The sequence below is a fragment of the Drosophila virilis genome, unplaced genomic scaffold (genome assembly GCF_030788295.1).
Source record: "Drosophila virilis strain 15010-1051.87 unplaced genomic scaffold, Dvir_AGI_RSII-ME tig00003822, whole genome shotgun sequence".
Classification (NCBI taxonomy): Eukaryota; Metazoa; Arthropoda; class Insecta; order Diptera; family Drosophilidae; genus Drosophila; species Drosophila virilis.
In genome coordinates, this window is record NW_027212957.1 from 433,389 (window position 1) to 461,022 (window position 27,634).

Sequence of the window (27,634 nt, forward strand, 5' to 3'; positions counted from 1 at the left end):
CAGAACAAATGTTTTTCGGCATGGAAAATTACAGCACTTGCCAGGATTTTCAAGCTAAGTGCTACGGATGTGGAGGCCAACATTGCGCAAAGATTGCATATTAAAAAAGGAAACATCCTACGCGTGTGATAAACTAGGGCATATAAGCAAGGTATGTACATCAAAAACGAAAAAAATCTGCGAGTTAACAGATTCAGACGACCCCGAAGAGATACAACTAGACACTGGTGCATCGAGCAGCATAATGAATGAAAAGTCCCTTCGGAACATTAAATCTTTAATACGATAAAAAAAAAAAATGTTTGTAAGCTGCAGTGATCAGCAGTTGTTCACGTGACTTATGGAAAGACAACACGTAAACTAAATCTATATGTAGTAAAGGGAAAACTGCACACACTGTGAGGGCGAAAATGGACCTCATAATTTGCAAGTGAATTTGGTTACTGGGATCTTTACAAACAATTCTGTCAACATCAACCGTATAGATCTGGACATATTCATAAGAGAGCACAGCTAAAGCAACTACAAAATTCGATTCGATATTTGACTCTGCAGCAAGAGCCTCTAAAGCTGTACGCGAAACTCATTTTTGCTCGCCAAAAAGATGTATAAGATATCAATACAAAAATTTCTGCAGGCTTCTTTAAACAAGTTGATTACTCAGAATGGGCATCTACAATACACGGGAAGAATACGAATCACTGGCAACAACAAATCTACTGTAAATTCTTAAATGATCATTGATAAGCATCCGACTCCGAGGACAGAGGATATATTCAACTAAATAAAAGGATGCACAGTGTTCCCACATTGGATGTGACTAATGCATATTCACATTTGTGCATTGATGACAAATTCGCACACGTACTGACATTAAATACGGCCACACAAGGTCCTATTCGACCGACTACCGGCAATTTGGAGGATGGAGATGGAATGGAGGCCACATTGAAAATAATCCTAACGTACGTAACTTCTTTAACGATATTCCGCGAAATAAGATAGATGTTGATAAGTTGCTAAGAACCATAGATGCAACCAAAGAAAAATTACAGAACTTGGGATTTAAGTTAATTAAATCAAAATGTGTATTCGCTACATCTCCGCTTGAGATACTGTGATTGAGATTGACGCAGAATAAATACATAAATCAATTAAGCATATTATAGCCATCTTTAAAGCACCGAAATCATCTACAATCGGAAAGACCGCTGCAAAATATAGTTGAAGGACGACTATTCTTCTGGAACGGGCGGAATTAGCTTACGAAAGAATGAAAAGAATTCTTCTTAGTTCCACAGCAGGTGCCGATACCTTATAACCCAACTTTAGTGCTAAGTAACAACGGATTCCAGCAAAACAGGTATAAACGCTGTTACAGGTTCGCTAGTTGCACTGGAGAGCGGTCTTACAAATGAATGCGATTTACCAGAGTGCAAGTATGAGATGTCATCTGGATGCATTACTTTAAAGCATAGTGTGGCTATCACGACTAAACTTTAAAAACGGATCTTATAAAAGCTACTCAGGGCTCACTTGGGTGTATAAAAGTTTTTTGCTTACCATCCGATCGGCCTCAAAAACATTTTCAAAAATCTTTGTCAGGTCGAAGTTTAAAGTTTTGATCGATTCGCATCAAACTTATTTTCAAAGATCTACATAAAAACTTAATGAAAAGGTAAATGCGGTTGATTGATTTGATAAACGCAAGTTTTTTATTCGGCCTCAAGGTTGTTACCACAAGACTAACAAGGGCGACCAACATTTGGTTCTTTATTTGATGCACTTTAAACATATTTTTTAATAGAAGTGGAGATCAAGGTGGATAGATTTATATATTCCACGGGCATATACTAAGATGAAAGGAAATTTCTAAAATTTTTATCTCAAAACATTCTTAAGGCAAGGCCGGGAAATCCTCGCTAGTACACTATAAAATAATTAAACATATATGGTTAAATTAAAACTTTTAAAAATTGTTTATGTATAAAAATAAAAAATACCTTAATCATTTAATCTTCAGTCAGTAATTTTTATTTTAAAGAATTATATTATTCCCTTTCTTTTTATTTATTTTTTATTTATTAAATGTTCGACAAAAACGAGTGTCTTACTAATTATTCAATTTATAAAATTATGAAAATTTAGTGCTTAAAACCTTATTAGAATACAAAATTTCTAATAGCATCACCGACCGATAGAGGTGTTTTATTTGCCCGTCCGGCCATACCGACCATTCCCCTTTTCACAGATAATTTTATCAGTGACGCTTTTAGATTCATCTTTTTATATATGTATATTGTATTAAAACAAAATGCAAATGTATATAACAGGCAGAAGGAGGCATCTCCGACCCCATAAAGTACATATATTCCATATATAGTCTGTCCGTCTGTCCGTATGTATGAACGCAAAGATCTCAGAACCTATAAGAGCTATAGACTTGAAATTTTAGATGTAGGTCCACCTAGTGCTAGTGCCTAGTGCCTGCGACAATTCGAGTTTGTTTCCGATAGTCGATAACTTACTTAGTTTCAAGCAATCAGTAAAATTCGATATCGACATTCTGTTTTTGAGCAACATGGGTAAATAAAAGAGTCACCAAACATGACATGTTGCTTCAAGAATATTATATATATATCAAGTATTTTTCACTTTATACCTATCACCACATCCCCGCTACCGACCAACAGCTATAAATCATGTTAATAACCCAACTTTTATTGCCAACCAATTTAAGTCATAGTTTATATGCAATTGACCTTTTCAGAATACACAACTATTCTATGGTACAATAAGATATACTGTAGAAAATTTTATAAAAATCGGTTAAGAAAAACCCAAAGTTATATGCAGCTGCGCAATTGGATGGGGCAGCTTGCGAAACTTTAAGAATTTCTGTATACATATACACACTTACATTCATGCGCGTCTGCTTCGCATTTTATCGCATTCTAACAGCATGGTAATCGTGACTTTTTTCTGTAATGCTATTTTAGTTCATTTTTTATTATAAGTACTTAAATATTGGTGTGGCTGCTGAGTAGAGGCATAGCAAGTAATGCGGCCAGTAGCGAGTACTAACCCTGCCAAGGTAATTGTTTTTTTTATTTATTTGGTGTTGGAATAAGAGGGTTCAGGGTATTCCCTAGTCGGGAGCTCCCAACTAGAACCTTTTACTTGTTTTCTTTGTGCTGCAATCGAGAAGTGCCTTATGATCTCTACAAAGCGAATATTAAGGTTATGATTAATAGCTACTACTATTATATGTTATTAATATAATAGATTCAGAAATGGGGAAGATGTTTTAGATAATACGCCTAGTGGCTAGGTCGTCTGGTTGCGGCCTTCGGAGGCGTCTCTCACTGATGTGGTTAGCCTGACTGGACCCTGGCGGCTGCGTTCGGGTGCTGCTGCAGCTTATCGGCGTATCGGCTGCTGAAGAATTTTAACTGATTTCCGATTATTGTTGGGCGGAGTTCGCGTTCAATCGCCCCTGAGACTTTCCTAAGCCAAACTGATGGTCCGGGACCAGGCGCGTGACTTCGTCAAGCTCCAGGAGTCGACTTAGTAGGAGTCACTCAAGGACTTTGGAAAGCGTTGGTAACAGGCTTATAGGAAGGGAAGATTATACTGAGTTAGCGGCTTACCAGGCTTGGCGATCATAATAATGTTCGCACATTTCCACTGCTTTCGGGAAGTGGACAAGCCTATGCATTGAATTGAAAATTAATGCGAACGCCTTGATGTCTTTGTGTGGAAGTGCCTTGGCTCGACGTCATTTATCGGCATGGAGACTACTGGCCTCTGGGTTAAATAAGGAGCTTCTGAAGGGGTGGGTGCAAGGCAAAGTTTGCAGGGCTTCACATCTGCAGCTTCCATAATTCTTGCCGTGAGGTGGTCAACATAACTCTTCAGTTCACTTGCCATACTTATGGCGTCGTTAAGTTCTATGGTGTGCTCGAGCCAGGTCCGGTAGACGTCCGAATTAGAGCGCGGCGGGAGCATTTTACGTGTGCCAACGAACTGCTTAGGAGTCTCTACTAGCTTGAACAGTAGTGGGAGTTGCTCCGAGGTCAGGTCCAGGAAGAAGTCTTACTCTCAGCTGCTCCTGTCTGAATCTTGTAGAGCCCGAAGACGAGTGTACTGATAATGCAGTAGTTATATATGGATGGCAAGTTGCCTCTCCGGTGGCTATATCATCGACGCCTCTGGTCTCAATGGCAGAGAAGAGTAGTTTCCCCACTAACGATGTTTGGGGTTCCAGTCTCCCCCAGCTAGGAATTTTGCACCGATCTAGTCGAAAAGCGTTTGCAAGTGTGCCTTAGTCACTCTTAAGGCCGGAGGGCAGTATACAGAACCAATGTTGTTTATTAATTATTTACTACTATGCAGTAGGAACAGTATACAAATACTTATTTGGAACATTAGACTTGGAACGGAATTGAACAAAAAATAAGCAGCTTAGCACAAAACAGCGTTCAGGTTAACTAATTAAATAACATAATAGAAGCTATAAACAGGGAATAGAAGTCATGAACAAACTAAATCAAGAGACAAAAAAGGGAAAGAAATTAGATATCCCTATAATTAACTTACAACACTTTACAGATGTAGACTGAAATTTTTGAATATAAAAAATTCTACTTGGTTTTATTCAGATACAAACGAAGTACTGAAAAATCCCTTATTCTACGAGAAATAATAATAAAACCGGTATTTGAAATAATTCCACACCCAGATGAAATTAGAAACATTTTAACAGAAATAGCTCATGAAAAATATTTTACACAAGACAAAAAGTTTATAGCAAAAAGACAAAACAATTAATTAAGAATGAATGTATGACATCAGAATATAGTTATACTAAATCTTTTATAAATTTTCAAATTAACTAAGTAGAGCCAAATACAATTTTTACTTGGAATTTACCAAATCTATATTAAATCACAATTGTATACAAACCGAAATAACAATAGAAGGAAACAATTTAATAAAAATCATTAATTGTCTTCTGCAAATTAATGAAATCATACTAATCACACCATACTTATAATCATATTAAAAAGTTTAACACTGTATTTAACATATGAGTTCAGAAGCATAACTAAGAAATTAATAATAAAATATAAAAAACCCAAAGTAGAAGAAACACCTACAAAAAGAGAAGATACAACAATTATAAAAGAAGAAAATGTTACACTTTAACCAAACTGAAACACGTGAGGACAGGCACTTTTCTAATGGTTGCGGAGTGACATATTCATAGTCGCACCCACTCTTTAACTTAACTTAGCATACAAGCATAAGCATAAGTATAAATATCAACATGTCTAATATTGGAAAAAAAAAAACCTGATGATAACATCGACATTGATCAAGATCAAACTGTCCTTCTTTGTTAGACATTAACAATTCAGCCTGAATATCACGCCACTGTCCTTGTTCCTATCAGAGACTATTCCACGCATAACTGCTGAAGCAGCTCAAACATAACTCAATTGTTACATAAGCTCTCTCAAAGCGAAGTTTGCTAAGCGACCTGACTGACACACATTTCACATTTTTCACAAAATCTAAGCTCCTTCGGAAGAAATGCGATTTAAAGATTTTTTGGGTGAAGTTTTAAGTGGTGCACCACATATGTAACATGAGACACCCCAATTTGTAAACAATAAGCCCCAGAGCCCCAAAATTATAAATTCTTGGTGACAATAACAATTCTGGCGTGGGACCGATCATAAAATCGAGAACCATTAGACATAAGCAACCGCCACAATCGTTATTCCCCCCAAATGCCCAATTTGCCAACGCATCTCAAATTCAGGCTCTTAGAATATTCTAGAAACTCATTAAAAGAATGAGAGTATTGTTAAAGAGAGCGAGCTCATGATCTTGAGCCCCCAGCCGAGGTTTGCTAAGCGTTGACAAAATTAAAGAAGTTGAGTTTTACTGAAGGCGTTGAACCGTCAAGTTGCATCGTGCACAAACTGTAATATCCAATAAGGCACGCTGGTCTAAATAAAGTTATATTTTTTTTAAACTACGCGTATTGGCTTACGTAATTGTCGCAGCCGGTAGGATACGCGAGTGATATAAGACCGATAAAGGACAATCGTTGCCCAGGTCTTCAAAGCAAATCGTAGTCGGCGCTGATGATCGTAGCGAACGCACAATCATTCGAAAATCGTATCCGCGAAACTTGGCGCGAGAGCTCATTGACCTCTCAAGGATTATAAGATGCCAGGTCAAACAAAAACCCGACATTACTATTTTTTTGCAATTATCTAGTACTCTACCAAGTATTGATCCTTTGGACAATCGAAGTTACTACGTAGTGAATTTTAATTCACTACACAACAGTGTAGTGTGCCCTTGGCCTTGCACAAGTGTGCCCTTGGCCTTGCACATCCTTTGATCTCTGCCAGAGACACTCATTGGTAACGCACCGAAAAACCGCCATACCTAAACAAAAAAAAAAAAAAAACAACAACAAAAGTGAAAAGTGAACACCATGCACAACCAAATGAGCCAAACCTAAGCGAGCAACACCTTTCACAAGCACTAGGCCAGATAAGGCAAGTGCCAACATTTCATGTAGCCACCGGGGAGCTAATCGCCTTTATAAGCCGCATCGACTTCATCATGCAGTTATACCCAACGAGGGATATTCGCCAAAACAGCGTCCTGTTCGCAGCCATCAAAATGCAAATAGGAGGAGACACGCAAAGGGTCACGCAGCTATCCGCTGCCAAAACCTGGACCAAATTGAGGTCGGCGCTCATCTCAGAGTTCAAAACACAGACGCCATGCGAAGAGCTCTTAAAAAGAATCTACAATACCCCATTCACCGGAAGTATTCGTAAGTTTGTAGAAGAAGTAGAATATAAGTCATTTGCCATATCTAATAAGTTAATACTAGAAGACAATCAGATGAATATGAATATATGATATAACGACAGTTTCAAAATTAAAAATTAAAATTAAAATTAGGTTGCTTAAAGAGAAGGCGCTTATAATGTAGTATTGTCCGATAGAAATAAAAACCCAAACAATCAAACCAATCCAGCTACTTCCAACAAAAATCGAGGTAACACTGAGTATGGGAGAACTCTAAACAATATACAAAAACAATATACAAAAACCAAAATCCCATGTTGACAGTAGTCCACAGATAAACTTAGAGTTTAGTCAAAATCTAAAGAAAGGCAGGGCACAAAACCCTCTTAATTACCAAAATCACCAAAAACATTCATCCGCCCCAATCCGCCAAAAAAAGGCAACGCGAAAGCGGTAGTGGTCAAATGAAAATGGACACGTCCGTCATGTGAAACGTCATGCCTACCGAAGGGCAATACAATAATTTAATTTAATTTAATGACATTGCAGTCGTGACGGTAGTGAAAAAACTCGACGAGGTCACCATTAGAAGTAATGCGGCCATCGATAGGATAATTGAGTGGCTATCTTAGAACGTACTCACATTGTGCTCCACAAGTGTAAGGCAGACCTGATAAGCAGCAGAAAGACAGTCGAAAAAGCGTCGTTTCGGGTTGGTGGCGCTATTAATTAGTCCAAGCCCGCCATTAAATATTTGGGCGTTATGACAGATCACAGACTGTCGTACAAACAACATATGGAATGCATATGCCATAAAGCAGCCACGGTAACAATAGACATTAGCCGAATGAATAGCAAGAAACGTTTTGCTTGCGTAGTAACTTCCACAATCCTATACGGATCACACGTAGGATACAAGGCGGCATATCAACGATGTGCGCTGCGGGTAACCGCCTGCTTCCGCACAGTATTAGAAGACGTGGACTTATTATTGGTAGGCATGATCCCAGTCGGCTTGCTGGCGGCTGAAAGGCAGAGTGGTGCAAGCACCAACAGGCAACTGAGGGACAACACTATAGAACTATTACAAAACAAATGAGATGCGAGCACAAATGGCAGATGGACCCCCGGACTTATACCAAACCTAAGACCATTGATACTGCGACGCATATCACAGCCTTGTCCAAATATTTACTGGGCAAGGCTGTTTTGAGGCCTGCCTGCACAGGTTCAAACATGAGGAAAATCTCTTTTGTGGGTACGGTATGGTTGCTGTTTTCTGCTGCTCGATGGGCAGGTAAACCTCGTAGCGCGAATGATATCTACCGAAAAAGATGGAACGACGTTGCTAACATGGCATCGGCAATTATGAAGGAGCTATGATGACGGGAGAGAATCCAACGTGGGATCGACGAATGCACGGCTTATATACAGCTGTCTCCCGCCCTGCCAAGTAGTATTTTGCGGTTGTCCCGCAGGAGCGGAATACTACTTTTTTCACTACATCCAATTCTACCCTTTGCTGATCGTTTTCTTATCCCTTTTTATGTTCTCAACAGTGCTAACCTTTTTACCCAATAGGAAAATAATATATACATACACATACACATACTCATATTTTTGGTAAAATTGACACTAAAAGTGTATTACTACAATTTGAATTTGCTTACAATTTTATAGCAATATTTAGGATAGATCCAAGAAACAAGAAATTTGCTGAGCCTACGCATTTTGCATGCCCACACTTTGGAATTTATAAAGTAGGGTTCATTTTAGTCGACTCGAGACTCTATTGCATTTAGACTTTGTGCTTAAAAATAGCTATAAAATATGGAATTGACAGTATTAATTAGCGTACTCCTTGATTCCACGACCAGGCGTTGATTCTTTGTGGTGCCCTTGTATTTCGGTTATGCGCGCATCTCGCTCGCATGTCGCTCCGCTGCCATATCGATTACATAGCCCATGCCGCCCAAGACTATAATGCACTAATGGGTGCACCGTCTAGTTACCTCGGAGGTACCCAATTTGGCCATTGCCACCTCTTTCGTGTAGGACAACTTGCTATCCATAAGCCAGACGGCGCGCCAGGTCAACAATCTTTTGCTGTATGGCTTGCAGCTTGGAAATGGGCTTGCCGAAGGCCTGACGCTCGTGCGCATAGCCAACGATCAGTTCCAGTGAGGTCTATGCAATGCCCAGGGCCTGGCTGACGTCCAGCGTTCAGCGTTTGCAGGGCAGTCTTAAAGCCTTTTTTTGCCCGGTTAAAAACCACGCTTCTAATTGCCATTTAGTTGGCAGTATAGGTACAAATGTAATATTCCTGATTATCGCCGATCTCTGAACACTCGACACCAGGAACACGAGTGTTAAGCCTCGCATGTACGAACTAGTAGCCATAATAACGGAGGCAAGGCGGTTATTAAGACGCATCACTCCTCCAAAACCACACCGCTGCTCAGAATGACCCATATCAAACGGAAGCAGGTCACAGCCCCAAACAACAAGAATCAGGGGACCAGCCGGCTGTCGTGCAATCTTCTCGATTGCTCAAGAAACACTGAGTCCAAAAAAAGGGCGACAGTTGAAAGAAGGAGGTTACCAAAAAAAAAAAAAACAAGAAAAAGAGCAATCTCTTGCTAAATGAAAAGGCGCAACCGAATGATATAGTCATCTCGGCAAAAGGCATAGCGAGCTTCTTGGAGATCCTGCGGAGAGTCCAACGGAAAGAGAAGTTTTGAAAAATCGGTAGCGAAAATAAGAAGGACCCGAGAAGAAGAGCTGCTTCTTTAGCTCAACAATTCAGGGGAACAAATAACAGCATTTAGAAGCCTGGCTTGCGAAACGCTAGGCGAAAATGCAAAGATCCCGACGTTGTCCCATTGAGTAACATAACATAAAGTGCATAGATCTGGGCGAGACTACGACCAAAGAAAACATCTGCGAAGCGCTCAGAGGTCAGATGCAGCTTCTGGACGTATCCCCAGAAAATATTATCTGCGGAATGCGTATGGCCGCAATAATACCGGCGGAAAACGCTAAAAAGCGCTATCAGTAAGTGCCGCGAGCGGGTAAACATAACCAGATATTTTAGATGGCTGGATTTAGGTAGATCAAACCTGTGCGGAGGGGATCCCGGGACGCGGTAGAAAAGTCCACCTAGCTAGGGACTGGCAACACGAGCCAAAGTGCATGCTCTGCACTGACTCCAAACATATTGATGCCAGCTTATGACCAGTGTTCAGTAGAAGGTACCCAGCTGAACCTCAACCATTGTGAAGGAGCCCAGAATTTGCTGACGCAATCAGCCAAGGAGAGGCAGACCGATGTCGCAATAATTTACGAGCCATTCGAGCCCATCGTTGTGAGTAGCTGGGCTTCAAGTAAATGCGGCTATTTGGTCCCTTAAATCACCGCTCCAGGAAGTGAGAGCTAAAATCAGAGGATTCACTATCTAAAGTTGCTACACCCCGCTAAGCTAGGAGCTGCGGCGATTTCCGACATATCCGAAGACGGTCGCCATAGAGTTTCCTTGTCATAGCCGGGGACTTATACGCTTGAACTGAGGAATGGGAAAGAAAGGAAACTAACGCGAGAGGGACCAGTCTGCTGGAATAATTCCCGTCGAGCGATATGGGCCTTGATAATATCGGGCAGCAGCTCACATATTGCAGGTTCAGAGGTGGTCTTATAGAACTTACCTTACCCAGCAAGTCGCTATAAAGACAGAATACGTAGAAAATACGCGATGAATTCACATTCAGCGAACATGAAGCGGTCCATATAGAAATCCACGAAATACGACGGAAACAACGGCAGCCTAAAACAAAAAGCACTAAATGGAAGGACGGACACTGTCAGTACACTCGCCACAATAATCGACGGACTGTTCCCAACCACCACAACTAGATTCAGTCAATTGCTCACGTTGAACGGAACTAGTGCAGCAGGTGTCGACAGATGGTGTGCCAACCATAGCGCTGAAACTAGCCATGTCAATGAAACCAGAAGTCTTCGCCGAAACATATTACAGATGCCTGCAGGACGGAGTACTCCCTAAGAGATGGACTCGACAAAGGACAAGCCAGTCGAGGGACCATCGGAATTTAGGCCAATCTGCCTATTGGAGATGGCGGGAAAGACCGTAGAGTATTGTATTTAACCGACCGACGAACCGAGGAGAAAGAGGCACTTTCCAAACACACTTCACAAAGGTATACGGTTGACGCAATTAAAGCGGTGGTGGATATTGCAGATGAAGCTATAGATGGTACCCGATGGAGGTGGTGGGAAATGGAGTCTTTGGTTGCGCGGTGGTTTCCTTGTACATCCATTATGCATTTAACTCAGCTAGCTGCTCACGCAGCGTTTTCCCTTTTCCGTATAACTTGTCCGATCGAGTATTGAATTATGACTCAGAAGACGGTGAAAAGAGTTACAGGGTCTCAGCAGGGGTCCCACAGGGTTCGTTCTTGGGACCACTCCTGCGGAACATAATGTCTGAAGAGGTGCTTGGAGTGCAATTGCCTCACGGATGCAGAATCATAGAATTCGCAGATGGTCTGGGTCTAGTAGTGGTGGGCAAAGAGATACGAGATGTAGAAGCGGCAGCGAATGCAGTGTGGCCAGCTGGATGTGTGGCACTAGCCTGGAGCTGGTAGGCCATATTTTGTAGATTGCGTTAGTCTGAAAGCATCCAAAAAAGCAGTCGGCGAAGGGGGCGCAGGACTGGTAGACGTTGGCTCCTCGCGAGAGTAGAAGCCTCCGTTCTACAGTATGCCGCACAAATACGGGCATCAGCGGTAGCCAGAAAGGCTTCCTAAGGAAGCTGACAATCCCTTACAGGGTCACCGCACCCCCCGGTGTCTCTGGATTTCGGACGTGTTTGGGACTAGGCTGCCACTGTACTGACGGGCACCCCGCCAGTGGATATAATTACGAAGAACGGCATCCGAAGATCGGAAAAAGCATCATCGATGGTGACTTGGTAGGAATGATGGAATGTGGCGAACCAAGGAAAATGGACTCACAAACTTATACCCAATCTAGAGCTATTTTTTACTGGATACGGAGGAAAACGGCGGGTACTGGAAGTATCTTCACAGATTCAGACGCGATGACACTCCTAATGTCTACTAATGTCACTATACTAATGTCCAAGGTACAGAGATGCAGTAGGATTTGTGCCCCCACCTGATGGACTAGTGACGTTTATGTTGAAGGGAGAAAACTACTAGCATAGGAGGCCCAGGGCAGGTAGACGTCGGCTCATCGCAAGAGTCGTAGCCTCCGTTCTACTGTACGTAGCACCAATATGGGCATCAGCGATAGCAAGCCAGAAATGCCTCAGTAGCAAGCCAGAAATGCCTCAGTGCATGTCAGCGCACTCCGCGTTATCTCTGGATTCCGGATGATATCAAACGAGGCAGCCACTGTACTGGTGAGCCGCCAGTGGAGGGAAATGGCAAAAATATACGCAGGCAGGATAGTGATGGATAATGCTGTCTCAATGTACGTCATCCGTAGATCGGAGAGAGCAGCATCAATGGCAACCTGGCAGGAAAGATGGAATGCGGCCAATAAAGGAAGATGGACCCACCAGCTTATTCCCAACCAGGAGCAATGGACCAACAGACGGAAAGGGGAAATGCACTTGCACCTTACCCAGTTTTCTACTGGACATGGTGGATACAGGAAGCATCTCCATAGATTCAGGTAAGAGACACTCCAGAGTTCCCGAATCGCTCAAATCTGGACGAAGACCTGGAACATGTGCCCGAGCTACAGAAACAGTAGGATTCGTGCCTCTACCTGAGGGGCTGCTGACGTTCATGCTGGAAGGAAACAATAATTGAAGAGATCTGGGCCAGCTCATTATATGCATATGCATATATGAGGGATCTGAGATAATGCGAAGAGCGGCAAAGAATATAGACAGCCTTAAATAGGCAAAATCTCCCACGAAGTAATACAAACGTGCATACGGACCATCAGTATCTTACGAAGACTTTCACCATGCATCCCATTGGTAAAGTACGCGGCTATTTAAGTCATACTGTCATACTGGCACAAGAAGCACACTCAGCAAAGCTGGTCGCGAGCCAGGCATTTTTCGAGACAGCAAAGCACTTGGGTCAGATATTTACACCTATAGTGATCACTTTGCTATAGCGGACGGAGTATTCCCTATGCGATTAAAGCGACAGAGATTAATCCTTCTACAGAAGGGCGATCAAGAAGAAGGGGATTGTGTATACCCGGTTAATTATATTGCGTCAAGTGTGAAAACAGTTTTGAGATACTCTTTTACTCCTGCATCCAATTTCCAAAATGTTGTGCAGATTGCCCAGAGGCGCGATTTTAAACATTATACTATCCCAAAGGATGTGGTTCTTTTCATGAGTAATACATATGAGGAATCCGATTAATTTTTATTTTTATTTTAAAAGCATGGGCGATAAGGACGGTGCGCTTCAGATTACCATTGTGAATCAAAACAGCCAACGATTTCTTCGAATTAAGGGACAGAAGGAAACCACTTTATTACTGTAAAGAATATTTATTCCTGGCTAGCATCGATCCTGACATGTTTGTCTGTCTGTGTTTACATATGTATAAACGTTTTTATACCCTGAACCCATTAAAAATGGGTATAAGGGTATATAGCATTTGTGCGAAATCCAAATGTATGTAACAGGCAGAAGGCAGCATCTCCGACCCCATAAAGTATACACATTCTCGATCAGCAATAATAGCCGAGTTGACTTAGCTATGTCTGTCTGTATGTCTTTCCGCCCGTGTGTCTGTCCGTCCATCCATATGTATGAACGCAAGGTTATCAGAACCTATAAGAGCTCGAGACTTGAAGGTATGTCCTAATTCTACATAGGCAAATCATCTAGATCAGCCAGTTTCAACATTGTCCCGAGGCATCCACACTGGCATCACTGCAAATCGTTAATATACGCTATGCAGGGTAGATGCGGGCTCTAGAACAGGCTGTTGATTCTGATCAAGAATATATATACTTTATGGAGTCGGCCATGCTTCCTTTTTCCTGTTAAATACATTTGCACAAATACATAATACCCTTTTTACCCATTTTCAATGGGTTCAGAATATAAAAACGTAAGGTTCTGCAATTGGTGTTAGTAGAAGAAGATTTTTGATATTCCGTACTTGTTTCTTATATTGTGGGCTTAGATGGAAATCTGCTACCGCCGTGTTTGTTACTTGTGATGAACGAACCCCGGCCCAGACCTCTTCCCCCAACTCCAATCTCCCATGTCTGCAGGAATTTGTATTTAGTAATGTTTTATATATTTTAGAGTGCCGATGCTCTTTCATAACGACTACTTCACTTCTATTTGGAGATTTAAACGGAAATATGAATATACGCTTTACTTACTTTGCTATTAGCGTCCTGTAGCTCCAATATAAACAGTTGTGATAAGCCGCCATTAAAACCATCACTACAAGTTATCGTTAAAGATGTCATTGATATATTCAATAATGTACAGTTATGCACCTGGTCGGGTCGACCTATAAGAAAAAATTATAAACGTTGCACTTGAGAAATAAGGATAGATTACTATAAATTTTCATATATACCAAAAAGCTTGTATGCTCAGCTTTTGCATGATTAAATGGCAAGCAGTAAAAAGTATATTCATCACTTGAAGGAGATAAATTAAAATTGATTTTCGTTTACTATTAAGTTCATTAAGTAACTCCTGTATAGCTGAATATATGTTGAAATTGACCTTTTAATAATTTAGTAAATTAATGCTCGGAAACCACTAAAAATGATTAAATGGGCCAAAATAGGCTTGTGTACAACTTGAAGAAGGAATGCTCTCCGATCCAATAAGCTCTATATTTATATTCATAATCAGTATCAATAGCCAAGTCAATTTCGACGTATCAATCCGTCTGTCCGTATGAATTTTTCAGAATATTGCTTTTTTTGGACACTACGTTACTTTTCACTATTTGCTGGAATTCAAAACAAATGAATTTTCACACATAATGGTTTAGGCTTTAATATTTAAACACAGTTGGATGCCATATGCACTAAAAATGATGTAAACGGCCGGGTAATAGACACTAAAGTAAATCTAAACATAAAAGTTGTATACAAACGTTTTTCGCGATTTTCCACACTTGCGGGTGATATTTCTCAAAACCCCGTCTTAACGTGCACCCTTATCGCATATGGTATCTACAGTGAAAATTTCAGCTTCCCAGCTCTTTCGGCTTGGGCTGTGCGTTGATCACCAATCAGTCAGTCAGTCAGTCATATAGATATATTCCAGAATTTTTCACTTTAAGAGTAGTTCTGCCAGTTCCACATATAAAATTAAATTTAAGACATTTGGTCTTGGGCTTTGGTATTAACACTGTCATCCTAGTGTTCTACAAATTTGTACACACATTTGTAAGCCATTGGGGAAAGAGCAGCGCATCGACAGCATAAAATGCTGTCAGATCAGCGCATGGCTCAAAGAATCTTCAAGTTGGCCACTCCTGGCTATTGCACATTATCTTGTTACATTATACTTTCAGGACTATTGAAATTACTTTTTTTTCTTTCATTTATTCTTATCTTTTAATACATATCAGCTATTATTTATGTTCTTGACTATCGTACTTCAGAACACTAGCAATACTGGTATGCCGACAACAGTTTTAGAGATGTACACAGCTTCCCCATGTCAGCCATCAGTTTGGGTGTACACGCCCGTCATCCACTCCAAGTCTAACCAAGAGCAGAACCCAGAAAAGTGTGAATGGTTAGAAAAGGGGATCAGGCTCCAAACCGGCTTCAAATAACTTGGAAGACCTTCTTTTTGGGAAATAAAAGAAATAATTAACAACATTGAGGAGGTATTCCAATCAATCAACAAAAAAGGCTGGTCCAGGGAATAGCACGCTTGTTGTTATTCAAAAATTATTTGAAAGATAGCAAGATCACCATAAGCCTCATGTCGCTAGCAGTTGTATTCAGATATCGATAACAAATTAATTTTGCCACTCCATTGCCAGATTTTTGCTCAAAACATCCAGTATCATTCAATCTGTTGATACAAATGTGTGCTTGTGTGCTAAGGTACTGGATACAGCATTATGTAAGCCTGTTTCACAACTTCCAAATTTGTCTGTAAGCACTTTATTTTTTTTGACTATTTGGAAAGAATCATTATCCTTCACTATAAGAAAGGGAGTAGGTCCGATGCCGAAGTCTATACCAATAGCTTTTGAAAGAATAATAGTATCTGAACTGTAACAGTTATGTAGTTCTATTAATTCCAGAATATTTTGGTGAAGCGTAGATTTACAACCACTTACCTTACCCTAAATTATGCCGTCTCAGTTGCCCAGTCAATCTCTTGAACTGCATTTCAGACTATTTGCGTAGCAGAACGCAAAAGGGTATTTTCAGACATTCGTTTTATAAACATATTCTGGTGACTTCGGGTGTTCCTCAGGGTAGTCATGTTAAACTTGACTCGATTCATCCTTGCCTTCTTTTCATGACCTTTCCTAGATACTAACTCATTCTCTTGTATTAATGTGTGCTGATGATGTTAAATTATGCCTTGCATATAAAAATCAGGCATCATTTTATCTTTTAAAAGGATGTTACTGTTACCGACCTCAACTGGACTGGGTAAACTTTAATTATAATTTTCATTTTTAAATAACACCTCTAGGATATCTGATATGCTAACTGGGTAAACTTTAATTATAATTTTCATTTTGATATACCACTTCTAGGATATCTGATATGCTTACATTGGTGAGATGCTTATTGTTAATTTCTTCAACATCAATGTCAAAGTGGTGGTGCTCATCGAGTTTATTTTCATCAACGTTATTGTATATATTAAATTTTACAAATTTTTTTAGCGTATAAACTGTTTCATACAAGTGTTTTGTGTCCATACTGACTTTTCACACATGAACACGTTACACCAAGTCTAACTTACTCCCTCGGTATAAATATATCAAAAACTAGATAGGATTTGTAAGAATAAATCAGTATCCAACAAGTACTCGAGTTAAACATAAAATAGTTCACTGTCCGCTTTTTAAATGATATTTAAAAACTCGTTAAGCCGTACCTGTTCTCATATATTTATTTTTATTTGATTATTTACTGACTCTACAATCAACAAAATCGGTATTTCCTGCTGGTAATGAACTTCTAAAGTCACTATATGTAAGGATCTGACTCATATGTTCCATGCCAAAAGAAGGTACTTCTGGTCTCGTCAGCGTAAGTTTTGAATAATAATACCGCGTTAGTCGTGACTCCTAAGAACCTATAGTCCCAGATTGCTATGTCATCGTCTATTATAGGCATGTGATCTGAGTATTAAGTTAAGTTACAAGGATAAAATTACTTATCTTAAAATATTGCGACTGATACGTATTTTAACCTAGAACATGTTGTTGTTCTTATGGACCACCCTCTCCCTAATAAGAACTAAAGTGCTCAGATCGGCCTCTTTAACTTATTCCAAACATAGCGTTTTCAACTAATTCAATATTCGTTTGTTTGTTATTATACAAACTATGTCTCCTACTTATTGTTCTCTGATGTTTGCGTTTGGATGCTTTCCTGGATTATATCTCTGATAAGCGTTTTAAATTCTACCAAAACTGCATGCAAGATTTCAGTCGACTTATTTTAATAACTGAGTGTATTGTTTTGTAGTATTATTGAGTGAGAAATAAGGTCAATCGATTATTGTATCTGCGTATCGATTTTCAAGAAACGTGCAATTTCTATCCATGCATGATTTCAAGCGGCTTATTTTTATAACTGAGTGTATTGTTTTGTAGTATTATTGAGTGAGGAATAAGGTCTATCGATTATTGTATCGATTTTCAAGAAACGTGCAATTTCTATGCGAGTGTTAAGTAGCCTTTTGACTCGTCTATCCAAAACTGGCTGTAATGGAAAAATGTTCGGGAAAATGTTTATCAATTGTGGTAATAATGATTTGATTACACCACTGCAGGTGCGGATAATTTATTTATGCAGGTCAGGAAATACTTCTCATCCGTGAAAAAAACATCTTTGTGGAGAACTTCGCTGTTATATATGGGATAGGAGTTTTTCGTAAAAACTTTTTTATTGGGTTGGGTCTCTTCGATCTCAATAATGTTCTGCTATCATGATTTCCCTTCTCTCAATTTTGTTGGTGATATCTAGGAAGAGATATCTTGCATGCCTTAATGTGGTTGACAGGAATGGTTCAACTAATTTGTATTTGTTTAAAGCTAATTTAGGAGTTCGCAGAAAATGGCGTTAACAACGTCTGCTTCAATTATTTTTATTTTTATTGAGATGATTTACCTTTCAAAAAAGAGGAGGCTGGAAATCTCTTATTGCCCGCACTTTTTCAAGAGAGGAAGTGATTCCAATTCCCTTTTTTAAGAAACGTATTCCTGGCACATTCATGCTTTCGTCGCACAATGTCCTAAGGACTTTTATGTGGTTTCTTTATTGGCTGAAAATATTACGTCGTCTACGCGAATGTGATTAGTTTTGGCCATTAGTTCCAGCAGGACATGATTAACTGCCCGCTCTCTCTGATGGAAACCTGACTTTAAGGCTAAGATCGTGAAATACTGGGATTTTCCCATGTTGGACAATATTTACGTAACAGCGGATATCAGATATTTCTCATCAATGGTCTGCTGGTTTAATTTTCGGAAATCTATTACTAATCTCTTTTTCAGGGAGCCAAGTCATCATCACCTTTTTTGTCCACTATACAAATTGGGTTGCAATAGGGAGATGGACGGACATTGCTTAGTTGAAATAATTTAATACTTGAAGTCTAGTGTAAGTTAGGTTTAGAGCGGAGCGAGAGCACCATGAAGCGTTCAATGACAGTCGTCGAATTATAATAAGCCAATTAGCAAGAAGCGCATCAAATGTGCGACTTATAAGGCCACCAGTTTTCTAAGTAATTATACAAAAGCATATAATGTTTAAAAGACAATTTGAGATAAATAAATAAACTTAAGTGATGAAGCGCAACTAGCTGTGGGCTGCGAGTGAATTTAAAATAAAACGTCAAATTAATTCGCGTCAGCCGAGATCAACTAAATAATTATCTGTCCTGCTGCTATCAGGAGATGCCAAGGAGCGATGCTTTCAAAGAACGTCCAGCTACTGTACTGTGATAAGAACTGAAAGCCCAACTCTATTGGCTTGGTTGCCCTAATGAAGGCAACGCTTTAAATTCATGGCACATATGTAAACTAGATGAGCATAATTTAAATTTGCATGCACTTATTAATTGCTTTGAAGATTTATACATAAAATGTGCTTTTTTAGTGCTTCTGAGCGAATACTAGTAAGTGTCAAAAATCAATTGTCATTTCAATTTCATTTCGCTTAGTCGATGTCGTATTCCTCCTCTTGACATCGGTCGCAAAAGCTGTAGATTATTTAATTAGTGCAGATTACTCATACATACACACGTACATAGAACGCCAACTGTAGTCTATTTATTATCCCCTTGCAGAGGGTATTATAATTTTGTCGTGAAATGTGTAACGCATAGAAGGCGACATCTCCGACTCCATAATTCCCTCTGTCTGTTGCACGCAGCAAATATGACAAAACCAGCTGGATCGGAACACGTTTTGTTTATGAAGATATCTTGAACAAACTCGGAATTTATAAGTTTAACTATGCTCCTCATATATGGGCAAAATCCTATTAGGCTCGGACCACTATATCATATAGCTGCTATAGAAACGATCGGTTGTATGGAAAACTTTTCTGTCATTCAAGATGTTTTGATTAAACACGGCATTTAAAGATTTCACTATGCTTCCTTCATTTTTGTAAGATCTCATTTATCTCGGACTACTATATCATATATCTGCCATAGGAACGATCGGTGGAAAACTAGGTTTTTGATTAGAAACCTTTTTTGTTTATCAAGATATCTTAACCAAACTCGGCATTAACTATTTTCCCTGTGCTTCTTATATACGGGCTAAGCACTATTAGCATTATGAAAAGGTTGGGTCTGCAAGGGTATTAGATCTGCGGCGTGCCGAAGATAGCCTTTCTTTCTCGTTTTTGTATCAATTTGTACTGTTGTATTGTATTGTTGCTGTACGCACTTTCAGTCAAGAGACGCTCGGTCCACAACTCTTTCTTGATCATTCGATTTTCCATTCGATTCGATTTTTAATTGTTAACTACAAATTTTTAATTGAATTTAGAGTCAAATATGGCAACTAATAAAGTTTTGACGATGAAATCTGTTAAGCCTTCGAACGTCTGTATTCGTTAGATGTAAAGTTTTTTTTGAGCCGTCTACAGAGCAGACAGTGGTATATATCAATATTGCATAAGTATTTGTGATGTTGCTCCTAATGTTTATATAAAGTTGCAATGTTGTTGCTGTTAATATTTTCTGTAAATAAAGTTGCAGGATTATTGCTGAGTGGCTTCCTGTCAATGAAATTTAATTCCAGGTTGAAGAGCCCAGACAGTGCTGAATGGCACAATTGTTGGGAGGGAGTTGAAGTTTTTAGTGTGCCAGACAAGGATGTTTGGTGGGGGCTGCAGTGAAACACTCTGGTATGGTAACATGTCCCCCCGCAAACGGGAGCGACGAATAGCAAACTATTAAATGTACCTCATTTGTTACCCCTTTTGCTCAATATGAATTTCATATGGTTTGAAAACTGTTCCGCATGTATTTCATAGATTGGGTAATAACATATTTTGCGATATTACCAGAGATACTATATTATCTTTTTTTGTTAATTGTTCATATCTACGATATTTTGATAGGCAGTAGATATATGAAGGAACACATGGAGACTTTAAAGGAAGCTTTTATAAGACTGGTTGAAAACAAATTAGAGTTGAAATTATATAAGTCTACATTTTTTTAAAGCAGCGTTAAGGATTTCGATGTAAAGGGATTAGTAGCGGTACTTTCCAATACCAAACAAAATTCAGGAAGTGCAATATTTTTTAGGGTTATGCTTCTATTTCAGGAGGTTCATTCTTGACTTTTCCAAATTAGCAAAGCCCATATCATTTTTTAAAATAAGAATTTTTTTGAAATTTTGTTGAAAACAGAAAAGAAATTCAAATTTGGAAAAAGGGAGCTTTAGTATTTCAATATGTTAAAGATAAGTTATTAGTAGCGCCAGTATATTACATTATTACAAGGAAGAAAAATAAAGACATTGTGATGATAGTACATTGGGACTTGGGGCAGTATTATTTCAGAAAAAAGAATTAATTAAAAATGTTTGCTATCATTTATGCATTGCGTAGATATCGTAACGATTTAAAATAATGACGGATTGCAATTCGTTAACTTTAAGCCTTAACAAATGAGATTTAAATCCGAAAACGCTGTATTACCATTGTTAGAGACGATTGCGCAGCTGGAGCCGATTAGCAAGATGAGAGGTTTGATATGCAATTGCAACTCACAGTCCAGGAACGCACGGCAGGGCACCATGGAGCTAGCGCGATTTTTTACATTGTTAACGGCAATGTCAAGTAGGACAACATCGTGCTTGAGATGCTGGTCGATGAGGAGTGGTGAAAATGAAGTTGCCGCCACGATATTTTGAGATGAGGTAAAAGTATTGGTATCTCGCACATTGTGAGAGCGAGAAGAATCGATGTGACTGCTTCCACAAATTCTGCAAGTACTGGATCCGCAGGATCTCAGCTTCGGTCCCCTTTGCAGGCAATTAAGGCACAGCGCAATCCGCTTGACTTTGTGAAGACGCGGCGAGGGCGATAATTTTGCGATTTGCAAACATATATAAATTTAGTGGCCTACTGCTGTTGTTCTGGTCCACATGGGCGCTAGGCTTGTACAATGCCATAGTGTGATCCGCATTTTCCAGCCTTTGGCAACGATTCTCATTGAAGGCTGTAAGCCGCTCGCATGATGATATGACGTCCAACGGCGCGTCATCCTCCCAACTAACTAGCCGAGCGCTATCTAGTTTTTGCAGTAGCTTTTGTACTCGGACATAATCGGCGATCTGTTCCACATAGCCCATAGATTTTAGCGCGCATATATGTGTGGTTGTGTCATCGTACCCTTATATATTTCTTAAGCCCTAAATTTCAGCGATGTGTGCCTGAAAAACATAACGCTTGTTATTAAATTGCGTTTTAAGCAGTTCTAAAGCGGCAGCATAATAAGCATTTGACATTTCCAACGAGTGAATTGTATCCAGTGTTGTTCCTTTGAAGCATGACCGTAGATGCTGGAGTTTTTCAATGTCAAATACGCATCCTCATCAATGATCGCGGAGAGAAATCATGTTCGAGAAATCAGCTGTGTAGCCTCCACTGAACTGCGGCAAGTTAAGTTGAGGCATTCATCAGTGGCTTGGAACAACCAAGATAGAGCACCCGTAGCCGCCTAATAGTTGACTTAAAACTTGACTGAAGATCCTCATCAATGCTGGCCGGACTCACATCCATAGTTCATTTCAAATTTTACCTGCAAATCAGATGCCATGCTTATGTCATCAACATCCCGAAGTCGCGTGGGATCAAGTTCAGAGTACAATTTATTGAGTCGATCATTTCAATTCTTAATCTTTATTTTAAGAACTGCAGTCTGTGTTCCAGCCGCCACTTGATGTTGCCTCGTTTCATTTACACTTGCACCTTCATCAAACCTTGTTAATGTAGCGCACAACAAGGTTTTCACAGCCGAGCTATAATACAAAACTGCGCGCACATGTGTGCGTTCGAGCGAGATAGCGTATAGCTGGTTATAGCGCGAAAGTATTAAGGGCAATATTTCTAACGGCGTTTATTCACAACGCAAGCTGTATGCAGATGCACAAGCATGCGGTTAACTATGGTCATGGAGAGACTTATCCAAAATAAGGTCAATCGGGTATTTAAAAATAATTGCTAGCAAATTGTTTATGTAGATAAGTGTCAGATGACGCAAGGCAGCACAACTAAAGACTTGGATAGGTAGAGCAAATGAAATTGTCACAGCTTAATCTTAGATCGTGGTCGAGTGTAAATACTTTAAATAAATCAATGTCAAAAATAATATTAATAAGCCTATGTGAGAAATATTAAACCAATAAAAGAATTTTGCAAATGAAACCATGCCCATTTTGTAATTGCTATATATAATACAATAATAATATAACAATTACAAGCAAGGCTAGGTTTGTTTTTTGGCCGAAGGGGGGCGCACATGAAAAACTTGATTTTTGTTTGAAGATGTCAAAACTTGATGATTGTTATGCACACTTATCGCTATGAATATTAATTATCCAAATATACGAATACGCGCGACCAACCGTTAAAGCGTCGCTGTTCTTTATTAAAGTTTTGAAATATCTTTGTCCCTATTATTAATTTTGAATTGCTCTATAGTACAGTACCGACCGTCGTGCTTCTGTTAAAAAAAGAAATCTATTGTCGTGAGTAGTCAAAATATAGGCATATTTACTCGATATTTAAACGAAGTACGTTTTTACGTTTTATTAAGCTGTCCTTTTTCATGTTTCAATGTTTGACTTAGCCCAAATTGTAATAAAAGATATTTTTACAAGTTTTAAGATGTAATTCCACCATAATTTAAAACTATGTATGTGCTGCTTGTGAATTTACATTGTCATTTAAAAATATATCGGTATTATGCATAATTGATGGTCCCATCTCAGTGGGAAAGGGTGGTTTTAAGGGCATATGAAAGTGATAGGTGCTTCGTAAATTCCTGGTAAACTTTGAGAACGATACATTGACCGAAGCGCAACAATATATCGCCCCCAATGTCGAAAGACCTACGAAATTATACCGGTCGGAGGTGGTAGAAGTGATTTCGCAAATAGTTTGGATATTCAGGTCAATGAAATAGGTTTCGTTCATGACTTAATGGAACCATTGGTCAAGTGGCTCAACTATTAGTTGGGTCTTGAAGAACCTCTTAGGGTAAGCTCGCTCCTTGGGGTAAGTATCTATTCCATTTTCCCAGTTTTTTTGTATTTGAACTGCAGACCCTGTGAACGTGATATTCCTACAAGGGTCACACCAAGGTAGGTGAAGCTGTCACCTACAGCCGCAACCGACAGGAGCAAGATTAGGATGCAGCGCAAAGCGATATTACTTCGTGAGGCCCAACACTCACACTCGTTGGTTAGTGCTTGATGTCTGAAATGCAGTTCCATCTGCGTTTGTTTCTATCAATATTACATTAATTATCGTTGTGACTATCTCCTATGGATAAAAGAATATCGGGGTAATGGTAGAACGCACGAAGTTATATGTTTCGGCTTTAAGGTTCACCCTATGCTACTAAAAAAGGCCAAAATTATTGATATTATCTTTTAGTCACTATTCGATGGTAAATGGTTGAAAAATGTATGTCTTAAATTTAATATATATAATTAAGTTTTACACGTTAAGTTACTATAAAAAAATATATTTCGATTTATTTTTTCACTAACGGCTACTTTTGTTGAGTACATTCAGATTTGCTTCCCGAATATGAACTGATTTACCTAACTGTTGCGGTCGCTTAGCAAACTTCGCTTTGAGAGAGTTTGAGTCAAAATTGAGTGAAGTTTGAGCTGCGTCAGCAATTATGCGTGGGATAGTGCTTTGATGGGAACATTGACAGTGGCGTGGTATTTAGGGTGAATTGCTTATGTCTACCAAAGAGGGACAGTTTGATCTTGACAAATGTCGATGTTATCACCACGCTCTTTGCTTACAATATTAGAAATGTTTATACTTGTGCTTATGCTTATGTGCTAAGTTATGTTAAAGGGTGGGTGCGACTATGGATATGTCACTTCCCCAACCATTAGAAAAGTGCCTGTCCTCAGGTGTTTAAGTTTGGATAAAGTGTGACTTTTTCTTCTTTTACAATTGGTGTATCTCCTATTATTGTAGGTGTTTCTTCTATTATTGTAGGTGTTTCTTCTATTTTGGGTTTTTAATATTTTATAATTAATTTCTTAGGTATGCTTTTGAACTTATATGTTAAATACAGTATTAAACTTATTAATATGATTACAAATATGGTTATTGTAATTATCTGGAATACATTGTTAAATTTCGTTTGTATCTGATGTAAACCAAGTGGAAGTTTTTGTATTCAACAATTTCTCAGCATTAACATGCAACAAATAGTCATGTTTTAGTAATTTTGGGTTAAAATACCTAATCTTGTGAGCTGCATTCCCATCTCAATGTCTTCTATATATTCTGTAAAGTGTTGTAAGTTAAATATAAGGATATCTAATTTCTTTCCTTTTTGTTTTTTTTTATACCCTGAACCCATTAAAAATGGGTAATTGTGTTTGTGCAAAATCCAAATGTATGTAACAGGTAGAAGGAAGCATCTCCGACCCCATAAAGTATATATATTCTTGATCAGCACCAATAGCCGAGTCGATCTAGCCATGTCCGTCTGTCTGTCCGTCCGTCCGTATGTATGGACGCAAGGATCTCAGAACCTATAAGAGCTAGAGACTTGAAATTTTAGATGTAGGTGGTCCTAGCTTCCGCGCAGATCGAGTTTGTTTTCGATAATCGATAACTTACTTCGTTTCCAAGCAATCTATACAAATCGATATCGACATCCTGTTTTTTTTTAGCAAATTGGGTAATAATAAGAGCTAGAGCCATCAAACATGATATGTTGCCTCTAGAATACTATAGATATTTCAAGTATCTTTCATTTCATACCTATCGCCACCTCCCCGCTACCACCACAGAGCTATAAATCAAGTTAATAACCCAACTTTTATTGCCAACCACTTTAAACCACAATTTAAATGCAATTGACTTTGTCAGAATACAAAAATATTCTATGGTACAATAAGATATACTGTAGAAAATTTCATAAAGATCGGTAGATTAGTAAAATCAAAGTTATATGCAACTGCGCAATTGAATGTGGCAGTAGCTTTAAGAATTTCTGTATACATGTACACAGACACATTCATGCGCGTCTGCTTCACATTCTAACAGCATGGTTATTGCATCTTTCTTTTGTAATGTTATTGAAGTTCCTTTTTTTATCATAAGTACTTAATTGTTGGTGTGCCTGCTGAGTAGAGGCATAGCAGGTGGTGCAGACTGTCGCGAGTATTATTTTTTTTTTTTTTTGCTGGTGTGGCTGTTGAGTAGAGTCGACAGCAAGTAATGCGGTCAGTTGCGAGTTCGAGCCCTGCCAAGGAAACTTTTTTTTTTAATTTATTTGGTGTTGGAATAAGAGGGTTCAGGGTATGCCCTAGTCAGGAGCTCCCGACTAGAACCTCTTACTTGTTTTTTTTTTATTTAGTTCGTTTATGATTTATATTCCTTTGTTTATAGATCCTATTATGTGATTTAATACGTTAACCTGAACGCTGTTTTCTGCTAAGTTGCTTATTTTTTGTTCAATTTCCGTTTTGTCTTCTTGATCTAATGTTCCAAATAAGTATTTATATACTGTTCCTACTATGTTAACTAAACCTCTTTTGCTGCGCTTGGCTATTTTTAAGCCGTTTATTTCTCTGTTTCATTTTTCTACTAGGTATTCGATTTGTATTGTATGTATTAAATTCTTTACCTTCTTCAATTAAATTGTTAAAAGTTTCTTCGGTTTTTGTTATATTAACAGTTAAACAGTGGAATTTGTAATCTGTCGGAATGTCTATGGTTCCTGTTTTAAATATGAGATGGCCGTTATGGGCTTTGATAGGATTAATTTCAATGCTTTGTGCATTTATATGGTTTACAGTTATTGATAGTAATATTATAATAATTAGTTCAGGCTGGTGCTTGTATGTTTTGATCGCTGTCTGTTGTTGACCTGTAATTGTTATATTTGCTTTGATTAGTCTTCTTTTTCTTTTTGAATTTGGTTTTGTAATGTGTTATTTTCCTGCCTCTGTTTGTTTCCTCAAAATGTTTGTCGTCGATTTGTCTTATTTCTCCTGTATTCTTGAACGGGGTTGTCGTTTTTGATTTAACTAATGGTGATTGTTTGTATCTAGTGTCAATTTCATAATTTGTTCGTTTTTTATTGAGGTTATTTATTAGTTTTTCTTTATTAGCTTGAGTGTCATACTGTGGTGTACCTGCGTATATTAATATGTTCGCTGGTGTTCTGTTAGTCGTTTTATGCTTTGTTTTATGATTGTACGTGTAGAGTATAGTTTCAAAATTTGTAAGTTTATTTTCGACATCTGAGTCGCTGTTAATGATTCTTAATTTTTCGTTAACTGTCTTATGAAATCATTCTACGTCGGATATAACATTTTAACTAGTGGTTATATTGATATTTACTGCTTCTGATTTAAGCCATAATTATGAAGCTGTGCACATAAAAGCTGAGTTTTTGTCTGCTTTTATTTTGATGGGTTTACCCATTTGGTTGAACACTTGTAATATAGCTCGTTTGGTTTCTAACCAGTCTCTACGTTTTATTTCTATTAATGATGCAAATTTTATCAAATAGATATCAATGCAAGATAAAAATTGGTTATCTCCTAATATGTAAAAATCCATTACATATTTTTCTCGGATATTAGTGATTTCCCGAGTTATTTCGAAAGTTAATTTTGTATCCCTGTGTTCTGTTTTTGCGATGTTGCAAATCTCACATTCATTTATTAGATTTTGAATTAAATTTTGATAATCTGGGAAATAGTGGGTTTCTTTGAACCAATTGATAGTTTTTTCAATTCCTGGATGTAATAATTCTTTGTGCTTTTTTAATATTAATTCTTTTAATTCTGCGTATGTTTG

At 38.6% G+C, this 27,634-nt stretch overlaps 1 protein-coding gene across 1 annotated transcript in view; it reads right to left on the reverse strand.

Annotated features, from left to right (window-relative positions):
* side-VII (sidestep VII) overlaps positions 1–27,634 on the reverse strand; it is a 168,826-nt gene that overhangs the window by 83,038 nt on the left and 58,154 nt on the right. Inside the window, exon 5 of the mRNA XM_032433972.2 lies at positions 14,249–14,382. Coding sequence (XP_032289863.1) covers positions 14,249–14,382 — 134 coding nt within the window. The remainder of the gene's footprint in view (positions 1–14,248; positions 14,383–27,634) is intronic.